Source organism: Vicia villosa, unplaced genomic scaffold, assembly GCF_029867415.1.
Source record: "Vicia villosa cultivar HV-30 ecotype Madison, WI unplaced genomic scaffold, Vvil1.0 ctg.000030F_1_1, whole genome shotgun sequence".
Classification (NCBI taxonomy): Eukaryota; Viridiplantae; Streptophyta; class Magnoliopsida; order Fabales; family Fabaceae; genus Vicia; species Vicia villosa.
This window is the reverse complement of record NW_026704964.1, coordinates 634257-646162: the sequence shown is the minus strand read 5'-3', so window position 1 is coordinate 646162 and position 11906 is coordinate 634257. Positions and strand designations below refer to the sequence as shown.

The 11906-nt window shown below is 34.4% G+C and overlaps 2 protein-coding genes across 3 annotated transcripts; one reads left to right on the top strand and one right to left on the bottom strand.

Moving 5' to 3' along the window:
* Positions 1 to 236: 236 nt before the first annotated feature.
* Positions 237 to 1035, top strand: LOC131622415 (uncharacterized). The gene has a single exon (XM_058893446.1). It carries the CDS (start codon positions 365 to 367, stop codon positions 824 to 826), a length of 462 nt encoding a protein of 153 aa, XP_058749429.1. The 5' UTR covers positions 237 to 364; the 3' UTR covers positions 827 to 1035.
* A 3698-nt stretch (positions 1036 to 4733) lies between these two features.
* On the bottom strand, positions 4734 to 10022 carry LOC131622457 (ADP-ribosylation factor GTPase-activating protein AGD12-like). Of its 2 annotated transcripts, none has more exons than XM_058893490.1 (9): positions 9872 to 10022; positions 9348 to 9432; positions 8891 to 8972; positions 8621 to 8696; positions 6281 to 6444; positions 5938 to 6064; positions 5547 to 5663; positions 5327 to 5422; positions 4734 to 5217 (listed from the first exon to the last, which is right to left on the bottom strand). In XM_058893490.1, exons 2-9 carry the CDS (start codon positions 9391 to 9393, stop codon positions 4936 to 4938), a joined length of 990 nt encoding a protein of 329 aa, XP_058749473.1. In that variant the 5' UTR covers positions 9394 to 9432; positions 9872 to 10022; the 3' UTR covers positions 4734 to 4935. The 2 variants fall into 2 exon arrangements, with proteins under 2 accessions (XP_058749473.1, XP_058749474.1); XM_058893491.1 differs by having other exon boundaries at positions 9348 to 9453; positions 9872 to 10018.
* Positions 10023 to 11906: the final 1884 nt, after the last annotated feature.

The following is an 11906-nucleotide window of genomic DNA, read 5'->3' as shown; positions in this document are numbered from 1 at the left end:
GGTAGTTGCTACTTTCTCCTCACTCTAATGTCTATCAACACCATTAGGGGTTGAAGGTGAAATCACATATTCACAATTGCTAAAACATCCTTTAGCCTAAATTTTATAGCATGTCACAAAACAACAAATACTTAAAAGCTAAGCAACATAAATAACTACATGACACCCAATGTTTTTTTTTGAATGGCAACACATCACATCCAATGTTATTTATACCTTTTATTAATGAAGTCACACAAAAATAGTAGTAGTTCATTTTCAAATCACTTACTAAATCAACATAAAGTCCTTTTTTTTTCTCACATTATAAATGTAACCACACAACAACACTAGTCCTTTGGATTCTTCTCTAGTTTACTCGCCCATGACGTCGCTCACGGGACTCCTCACCGTAATCATACTCGCCGGAGTCTGCACCGGTAGGGAACTCCGTCCATCCGATCACGGACTCGGCTACCAATCCTCCCCGCCGGCAAATTCTCCCCCGGATATGAAATCCTTCTTCAACAGCAACAACTCCTCTTCTTCATCTTCCTTTTCTGATGCATCTCCATGGAATCTCACAAATTCTCTTCCTCCGGTGTTACCGAGAACCACCGGCCACGACGGAGGACGGTTGGGAAAAGCGTTAGTAATGGCAAGCTTGGTGTGTGGAATCACAGGTGTCATTTTATTAGTGGTTTCCGTTTTGCTTTTTCTGTTTAAGCGCCGAAGAAGAAACTCAGAGCAAAACGATTCGTTTCGTGTTGATGATGATAATTTTAATTTTAATAATAATAATAATAATGATAATGCTAACAAACTTGAGGTGGTGCGGAGTTCGTGAGTTTTTTCTTTCTCGCTGTTTTTATCTTATATTATTCCATTCTTAGGTTGTTTCTTTTTTCTATTAATGTTGTGTTTTTTTAGTAAAGGTGAAGGGTCAAGGGTCATTGTGTAAATTCATTGATATGTATATGACAACTATAATTTTTTTTCTTTCTTGTAGTATATTTTATATTATTGGTTGGTATTATTTTGGGTTTTAAAGTTTTTTCATTATTGAGATTCCGTGTTTTAAAAGTTGTGGTTGTTGATATGGTGAGATGATGTTACATTAGTTTAATTGGACATGAAGTGTTTGTTAGATTGAATAGTATTATGGTTACGTATTGATGGGTCAACAAAAATTGGATTTGATTATGACTAACAAACAATGTATTAGGAGTACAAAATAGTAGTAATGGACAAATATCATGTTACTTGTCGAATTACCTATTTGCAATATGGTTGTTAGAAAGTGCCATTGACACTATTGAGAGGGTTCTATCTATGGCTTGAGGTGGGGCATGCAAAAAAGTGACAGTCTCACAACTTAGAAATACCCTCAATTGTGACCTGTGTCACAAAGCGTAAAGATAGCCTATGACTTTCACTAAATGAAGATTCTATTTGGTTTTTCGCAACGAGAGCATCTTTACATCCTTGCATAAAAGATACTTGGCCATTAAGAATTGATGCCAAATATATATCTCACTCATGTTTTTGTGATATTTATATGAAACTTATTGATAAAATATAAGGATTATTGATAAAATATAAGGATGAAAAGATATTGGTGAAATTTATTTAATAAAGTTTTGGACTAGATAAATTAATAGGATAAAATATTTTTCATTTTGTATTGAAATTAGAATTGGTATTGATTGATGACGTAGGACTCTAGAAATGATAGTGTTGATCTCTGATGCGGTGTAAATCTGTAAGATTAATTCTCCAACACTTAAGTAAGTTATAGAGCTCAATATGAATGTAGCAGTTTCGAGGAGTGATTCAGTTCTTTCTATGAATGTTTGTTAACCCGGATAAACATGTGGTTGCCCTTATATGAGTTTTAATTGGAGATGTTAAAGCTCTTAAAGGTTGTCCCTTCGTAACTTAATTCTGGTGCATGGGCTTTTATAAAGGCGTTTCAAATTTTGGGTTGAGTATCGGTCTTAGAAACTCTTCTGTCGAATATTCTTCCATCTTTTCTTTATAATGCACACCTTTAGGTATAATGTCCGAGATTAAGTGCTCATCTTGCTGCGTTAAAAAGTTCCCTTGTTTGTCCCTTTTTTCGAGAGCTGGGGCGATTTTTGGAGGCATTTCATGTTGCTGAAGTCATGTACCCAAGAAGCCCACTCAATGCTATGTTATATTTCTGCTGGATCTTCTCGTTCTTGCACAAATATTTTTCAAAAATATTGGAATTGGGTCCACTTCAATCTTGAACCGCATACATATGTCACTCGTCTGGATTCTATCACTCTTTACGAGGTTATGAAGAAGAAAGATCTGAATATTTTTTACTGGAGTCTCGACTATGAAGAGGGGTTTGGCCTTTCTGAGGTTTAGAGAGAAAGGAGATATTTGGTATGGATAGAGTCATCCCTTGTAGTTTTTTTACCTAGGCGTTTGATATCTGTAGATAAATTGGATTCTAAAATGAATTCTTTGAAAAAGGTCTACGCTATTGTCAAGGAGAAAGGGAACCAAGGTGTCAATGTTGCTCCTTCGACACAGGTCGTCGCTCGTCCTCCTTCGATTCTAGCATTTCTACTTTTGTCGGGGTTTCCCTGGTCACTCCCAACCCAGACTAGCCTTATTCTAGGGATGTTGTTGTAATTGCTGAGGATCGAGGTCGGTCCTCTCCTCCTCCTCCTACTACCAAAAGGTACTAGGACCAGGGTTAAAGTCTTGCCTTGGAGAAAGATTTAACTAAATGGATCTGGATGTCTGGTGGTTTCTCTTTCGGGTCGTCCACTTCTCTTTTCAAGTTATCTATTATTCTGCCTTCCCGGATTTCCCACCCTCCTTAGGAGATCATTGTTGCTATGTTTCAAGAGGATCATGCCTACCTTCATAAACTTGTTGAATCAAAGAAGATAGATCTTTTCTCATATGCCATGTTTTATACTTATCAAGTTGTTTCTCTATCGGCTATTCTGCCTTCCGGGATTCCCCACCCTCCATAGGAGATCATTGTTGCTATGTTTCAAGAGGATATTGCCTGCCTTCATAACCTTGTTGAATCAAAGAAGATAGAAATTTTCTCCTATTCCATGTTGTATACTTATCAAGTTGTTTCTCTATCTTCCTAATTGTTGCTGGCCAATGTGATGTTTTGGCCACAGGCGATCCGTTCAAAGAAAGGGATACTTAGAAAGGGACGTGCGAAACGGTTGAAGAAGAAAAGTGTAAGCTTCATAAGGCATTTTCAAGTCTATGGATCTCCTTCCTCTTTAGTTGCCAGGAATGTTGAGCTTGAATCCTCTCTAGAGACGAAGAAAAAGTCTCGAAAGGAAGTTGTCACTGATGCGCTAGAGATGAAGTCCTGATTAGGCCTTAGGAACCATTCAAAGACGATACGATCGACATATATACCACTCCCCTTCTTGGAAGTTTCTTAACTAGTATGACGTTAGAGAGTCATTTCGTGTATCTTACTTCAAGAGTAGAATTGGTTTCTAACTCTCTTTTTACAGTGCTAGTAGTAGCCACGACCTTCTCTATAGATTGTTTTCTTCATTGCTGCGTGCATCAATTCATACGACCGAATGATGAGAGCAAATTCGTTCGGTCTGCCTCCTTTGTAGCTGGTCCATGGATCCACCTAATCCATGGGGATTTATTTCTCTGTCTATTCTGGCCAGCGTGTAGGAGATATGCTTTCATGGTCATCATGATCTACATTCGGATCTTGTAAATTTACACCGTATAATGAGCTTTTTATGCGGATATGGCGTATCCCTATGAAAGATCAGGATCTTGAATTTGCATCAGACGCTCATTGCTCTGAGGATTTTGAATTCGTAGTGGATGCTCGTCTCTTGGAATGCAATGGCGTTAAATCACAGTTTCTTTCGATTTCCTTATTAGTTAAGGTGAGATCTGGTGATAACGAAGGGATCCGTCTTTGTTTTAATGTTTCCCTCTGGACCTTCTCAATTATTGTCTTTAGAATCGATAGCTAGATCAGTAAAATCAAAGATATGTACTCCCTATATGGTTGGAGATGGAGTGAGTTTCATATTTGATTTCTTTGTGGTTCGGGTTAGATCTTACGGAGTTTGATCATGGAATTTCGCAGGAATTCGATGTCATTTCCCACCGACGGCGTCACTGTTCTATATTGGACTCAGAATTGGTATTGATTGATGACATAGGACCTTGGAAACGATAGTGCTAATCTTTGATGCAGTGGCACAGGATGGACTTGTAAAGTTAGCACTCCAACGCTCAAATCAGTTACAGAATCCAATATAAGAGTAATGGAAAATGAAGTTCAGAAAAGTGTATCTTGTCCTAACTATATATGTTGGACAATTTTGATTGGATCATAAAATTGAACTTCGGTATTGGGCCTTTGACTGATCCAAAACACATTTATTCTTGTTGCCTAAGGTGTCTCCCTTCCAACGGATAACAACCCATAACAAAGCTCACCATTTCCTTAAAGGTGTGTTTGTTTCATGAATTGAAATTGCATTCCCGAAAATCTTACATTGGAAAAGTAACAATCCCACGTTTGTTTCAAGTTTTTAAAAATTATTCCTAGAATTTATTTCGAATTTTTCATAAAACTAAATAGAAAATATTAGACAAACACCCACAGCTTCAGGATAATGATAAGAATGTGAAACAAATATTTCAGCCTAAAGTTTTACATAAACCAATTGACATGCACACTGGTAATTTGACAATTACACATAAAAGTAACATGATTATAACATCTTAGCAAAATTCCGCTTTTCTCTCTCACTTTTCAATGGAAAAAAATGCATCCAATGTTTGGTTCAATAATTTGACAGATCTAAAACATAAATAGGCAGATTTATTTGTTTATGAGCCAAAAGTATAAGAGAAAAATCACATAAATTACTTCATATGCTAACAACACTCCTCCAATAGCTATTATTGATCAAGAGAAATCCATTCGAGTTCTAACTCTATTTCTCCCGATTCAACATTCTGGAGTTTGAGTGTCATCATTTGTTTAACCGTACCATCCGTAATTTTGACTGCACTATCCTCAATAAGAGCATTGTCGTCAGATTTCAACCATTTTCCGATCTGCATATCTCCAAACATTCCAGCATCTCCGAATGCCATGGCAGATGTTATCAGTGACTGAAGATCAATGTCCGCTTCACCCATTATATCATCGGCAGAAAAGGTGTCATGATCAAATACTTTCTGCAACGCAGCGAATTGATAAGATTTGATAACATATTCACAAACATGAAAGGTGACCATACATGCAGAATTTAGTGTCTATCATTCACAGCATAAAATTCAATCATACCAATTTGAGCTGTCCATAATCCTCCGGAACAGACAGCATATGTTCCTCATTCCAGACTGGATTCAAATTACTCTTCACTACACTTGTCTGTATAGTCTGTACGCCGTAGCACCAAATCAAATTTCAGAAAGAAAATTGTCACCGCTTATGATTTTCAACTATGAATAAAAGATAAGAAAACAGCAGTTCCTCGATGAAATATATGAGAAGAACAACCAACCTGTGTGCCGAGGTTCAAAACAACATACGGGTCACTTGACTTTATATCCCGGATGGCTAAATTTGTGCCTTTAATCACTTTCACCTTTAACATTCCAATAAATTCTACCATACCTTCCTGTTGTCACCAGCAATATCAGTCACCATAGAAGGAAATCACTAACTAGAATAGCTACATTGCCATTACTGAAGAAGTATACGACAATGCAACATGCTTCATGTCATCTATATTAAATTGTTTTTCATAATAAAACTTGTAGGCTTTCATCAGGTACAACAATGATTCAACTAAGTGAAAATCTAGTTCACAAAAATATGCGTACTAGTTTTGGTTTCCCTCATTCGTAAAAGCAGTAAGATAAACAAAAGACTTAATGCAAAATCGAAGTTACCATTCTCTGTGAGCTAGCGCTTTTAAAACTATCCATAAAACTACTTTTGGAAGTACTTGATAGGCTGCTTTTTCCAGACACAATGCGCAAACTAGGCTTCAAAAATTCTTGCAAATCATATTTTGACCTGCAGCCAAAATAGCCGCGATTAAAACGGAAGTAGTTGAAAGAACAGCAGAATGTCAAGAAAATAAATGATTCAGCCCCGGAAAGTGGGAGATGGGGAGGAAAAACAATATTCAGCATTGCCTACTTCATGGTGATCAGAGATATAGGATTTTTAAAAGGAACTAAATGATGCAGCCTGCAGATGATTCAGTGCATATATGGAAGTATGTCTAACCGTATAAACTTTGAGCGCTGCTCGTTACTGGCATCTGGTCCGGGTTTTGTATATCCTTCAGGAAAATAAGCCTCGTAAATTGAATTAGCTGAAGCATTTCCCCCAACTTCTATCATTGCGTCTACTTCATCTTCTGACCATTCATCCAATGTCACAGACAAAACCTGAAAGTAAAAATAATGCTGTCAAACGAAAAATCATATTCAAATTTGCACGATCTTAACTTGATAGCCACGGCCTACTGCAAACAAAAATAGGTTACATTATATGGTTCAATACCGTGTTGTATAAGAGGAAAAACAAGGGCATAGCATAAGATCCAATTTAACACACACACCCCTAACAGACCTCTAAAATAATAAAAGGGAGGGTGAGTGAATGCAATAGGTAGAACGACCATAAACCTAGGTCATTATGCTAACATGCAAATATTAGCTTGCCGTTGCATGCTAAACTTTAAGGATAGAACTGCACTCTGAATGAAAAAACTAACAATCTAGGCTTGTTATGCTTCAGAAAAACAATCTTAGGAAACAACAAATGACATGGTTCAGTAATTTGGTAATTTTGTCAAAATGATCATTATACTTTATATAAAAAACTCAGGTCCCATATAGAAAAGAGAGAAGCCCTGAAATGGGTTTATAAAGAGCGACAACCCTGTTAGGTACCCAACAATTGGATTTTAAGGAAATAAGAGGGAAACTCTCCTCATGGGTTTCTCCTTCACAATAGAGAATACTCTATTCGCAATTACAATATTCAAAGATGCTCTTTACCCTTTGTGTTCTCTTATTCATACAACCTCAACTAACTAACTTCTTTCTTCTGCTGGAGCCTCAATTTTTCTCTGTTCCCTTTAAATTGGTGGTTAAAATTGTGATTCAAAAACTGCAATATACGCTCTCTTGTGACAGTTCGTGGAGTGCCTCAATTTCTTTGGAGAAGGTCGTTCGTGGAGTGCCTCAATTTCTTTGGAGAAGGTCGTGCCTCCAACTTGTTGGACATACTATGGAGCATATTTACCTCTTAACTCATCAACCTTAAGATATGCCACTCCCTTTGACACTTTTCTTGACCACGGAGGTAGCACCCTTTCTTGTTTTATCATTTCGCCAATATTTTGTTTGTAGGTTTTGTATTCTTCTATAGCTGCTCCCTCTTCCTGACAGCCACTATTTCGCCCTGATCCAACCTGTAGAAGAAGATTCCCAGGTTGGATCTAAATTTTCTTAATGCCAAGAACAAAACCACAATATGTTCAAGCATCCAAGCTCATGAACTCCATTGCACTTTATCAAACCCATGAATTTATTTCACTTTTAAAATCTTTTCAACCTTTGCAAGCCATCCAAAAGACACTCCTCGAAAATCCAGCATGTCGGACTAATTGTTAGGAACCCAAGAATTAGATTCCAAGGAAACAACAATTTTATAAAGAAATAGGATAGAATATGAGAGAATCTCTCCTCAAGGGTTTCTTACTTTCTTTCTCCTTCACATTAGAGAATACTCTATTTGCAATTACAATATTCAAAGATGCTCTCAACCCTTTATGTTCTCTTATTTACACACATACTCTATAACAACCTCAACTAACTAACCAACTTCTATAACAACTCATAACTACTTTAATTACTCTAATTTCCCTTTATTCTATAATTCTAATAACCCATCTCCTTGCAAACCAGTATTGTAAGGATGAGTAGGCCCAATATGAAAACCTTATATGGTATCAGAGGTTATCGATTTGGGCCACCTACCATTTATAACCACCACAAAGTCCAATAGTGTGGGGGCATAATGTATTGGTCAAGATAGTGTGCTTCCTATTAGACATGGAGTGTTAAAACCACCATGATGAATATATTAAAATTATAAATAGAACCAAAATGAGGAACAATACCTAGTGAGAACTGAGAATTTAACTTAGACACAGTTTTTCATAGCTAATGCCAAACTAATGAACTATCATGCATTTAATACATGTAACTGCAATTTTATGTACTTAATGACGTCTTGTGAATGTTAAATTAAAAGACAAACATGTTTTGCAAGTCATGAAAGTTATTGATTCTTTTACTCTTCCTTCATATCATGTCAGATGCATTTCTTACACAAGTTCTGGAAAATTAACAACCAATACAAATGAGTTGTCAAAATTTTAAATTTGTTGAAGATGACAATGGATAAGATAATGGTTCAAACTTCAAACATTTCACATTAAAAAGAATAAACATTCCTGATTAAAGTAAACTGACAAAAAAAAAAAACTTCCACGGCAATTAGAAAACCAGTAAATAGTTCTCTTTTTTATTATGGTACAAATTAATGGTTTACCTTTGATATATGAGTACCAAGGCTTCTGTGCACACCACAGCATTTTAAGCATATAAACACCCCAATGTTTGCAGACCTGAAAATTACCTTCAAAAATAAATTCCCAGAAGCAATACTCATGTCACATTCTTTATTCTATTTTCACATTAAGTTACTTTCCTAGTTTAAGGGCATCTTCATTAACATTATAGTTCATCCAAAAAAGAATGAACATGCCCGTTCATTAAAATAAACCACAAAAAATCACGAGTGCAAGAATAAAAAACCTACGCCCATTTAGGATCTGGAGCATTACAATCAGCACAGACACGATTATCCTTCTGAATCAATAAATCTTTCAATCTTCTCCTACCTGTAAAAGGCCTGCCAATCATTCAACTTCTCAAGAAAAATAAACGAAAATTGCTCTTAATAAGCCCCTGGCCTGTTTTATTAATTTCGTTGGTTTACCAAATAATCTTACCTCAAATCTTCCTCATCAAGCACCAAACACATCCACTTAGAGAGTGGATTAATTAATAGTAGAATGTCACTAATTGTACTTACGCGGCCATAATTTTAAATATTCAGAATGACAAACACCTCATTAATATACATATAAATCCACTTTGTATCACCTTTATAAAAAATAACTACAGAATATCATTGGACTTCAATCTAAAACTAATATAAACTATATTACAATGACAGTGCATGTCCCATTTTCTATTAAGTACGATAAAAATACCTGACGCGGGCCTTCCGAGATCCATTAGGTGATTATTAGCTGACATGCTACAAGGCCAGAATCATCAAGTTTGCAACTCCTTTAACTAATAAGCAAACAACAACACCTTAAAAATGAAAAAAGATATAAACATTCAATTTTCAGTTTTTCACTACAAAATGATTCCAACCAACAAACCAAAACCTAGAAGGAAAGGAATCGTCCAATTGCAAAACATATCCACTACATTACTAATTATCACAAAACATGAACACAATCAGAATGGAATAATTATAGATAATTACATATTAATCAATCAAAAATCAGTATTTGAAGTCATATACACAATTAGAATTTCAAAATTACGTGATCAGAACATAAAGTTTAAACGACGATGGTTTTAGGATATGGATCAAAAAGAGGAAAAAATGAACGGCATGTTGAATTATAATTGATGAATCATAAGGTAAATATTGGTTGAAAAATGGGAATCTGTGAGAGTGTGGAATTGAGATCAGAATGAGAAAGTGACGAAGCTACGTTACCAGTGAAAAGGAAGAAGAGGGAGGAATCGGAATGGCAGAATTAGCGAGAGAGACAGGATTGCGACGAGGGCGGGTGGTGGTGATGATTTTGATGATAACCCACTTTTTGATGTATTATTACATTCGGTTTTTTTTTCAAACAAAACATTAAATGTAGTACGGTTTTTTCCCTTTTTTAGACAGAACTAATAAATTTGTTCAACAACACAGCAAAACTTTTGTTTTTTTTTTGGTAAAAAAAATAATATTTTACTTTTTTTTAATCGATATAAAAATATCAAAATTTTATATAGTTTAAAATAAATAAAATATGAATTAATGATATAATTTAATTAATATATGTATGTTACACTAGGGGTGGCAAAATAGGTCAAATCTGCCGGATCGGTCCGTTTGACCCGTTATTTTGAGTGGGCTGGACTGAGATTTTCGGTTCGGTATCTTAAGTTGGTCCGCCCCGCTTAACCCATTTTAAAAAGCGGACCGAGGCGGAGCGGGTCCGGTTTTGCCCACGAGCTTTTTGTTAAATTTTTTTTATTTTTTACTTAGAACTAAAACAACTTTAACGGTAAAAACAACACGCTTCTATAAAGATTATGCTGATTGAATTGTATTCTAAATTATTATACATACAAATTGAATTATAATTATAACGTTCTTTCTATAACTTTCTAATATATGTGTTGATTGAAAAACTTGAAATAAAAGAACAATTCTATGACATGCATAATTATTAAGTTTTCAACGCATTAGCTCACATATTTTCTTTACAAATAGATGTTGATTTTAGGAAAAGGAATGATTTGATTAGTGTAAACGTGTGACAAATTTAAGATTTAACTATTAAAAAATCGGTCAATATAGGAGTGTCTATGATGTAAATAGTGAGAAAGTCATGTATTGATATTTTATGCACCATTGTGATGTATTATGCAATGTAATTGTTATCACTATTTTTCTTGTGTAAATTCTTAATTGGGTTCTTTTAGTAGTTAGTTTTTAAATAGGATTAAGATGATATGTATTGTTTATTATTTTATTTATTTTGATATTTTTTTATTGTTCTTGAGTTTATTTCTTTTTTTGTTGTAATAGATCTTTAAGACATGTTGAAATTCTATTGTGCGTTGTTAAAAAGAATTTTTTATCGACCTCTTTAGTAATAATTAAAAATTTTGTAAATTATCTAATAAATCAAATTTTAAGATAAAAAAAATAAAAATTAACGGGCCGGCCCGCCAACTCGTAAGTAAATGGGGCGTGTTTAACTTTTGAGCTCGGACATCTGAGTTGGTCCGCTCCCCTCCATCCTGCTTTTGGACAAGCTTAAACGGGACGGGTATAAACGGGCGGACCGCCTGCTTTGTCACTGATGTTACATGATAACTATATGAAAGTTAGCTTTTGATATAAGATTTACAAAAAATACACATGGAATATTGAAAAATTACTCACTACATCTTTTTTATAAGTAAAATTTGACTTTTTAAATTTATTAAAAAATCAACGTATCTGGATAATATATAGGTCAAATGCATCAATTTTTCATTGAATCTAGAAAATAGAGTTTTGTTTATAATAAGGAATGGAGGGAGTATAAGTATTTTTTTTTTTAGATTAATTGAATAATGAGTGAAGATGAATTTTAACCTCACAAAAATTGCAGAACACAAATTAATCCTCCACAAAAAAAAAGAGATAATTTGGTCCCTTACAAAATTTAACCGGGTCATATTAGTCTCTATGTTAATATTTTTTTCAAATTGTATTTTTTTTCATTTTTAAAAATATTAAATTGATTTTATTTTTAATTTTAATTTTATTTTAAAACAATTCATATTTGAAAATATAAAAAAAGACAAACTTGGTTCCCATAAAAATTGAACCTATGACCTTTAAGCCATATCTCACACTTTTACAACTAAGTCAATGTACATTAGTTACAAATAAATCTCAAAATTTATAATATAATATTAAACAATGTTGAATTTTAAAATATATATATATATATATATATATATATATATATATATAT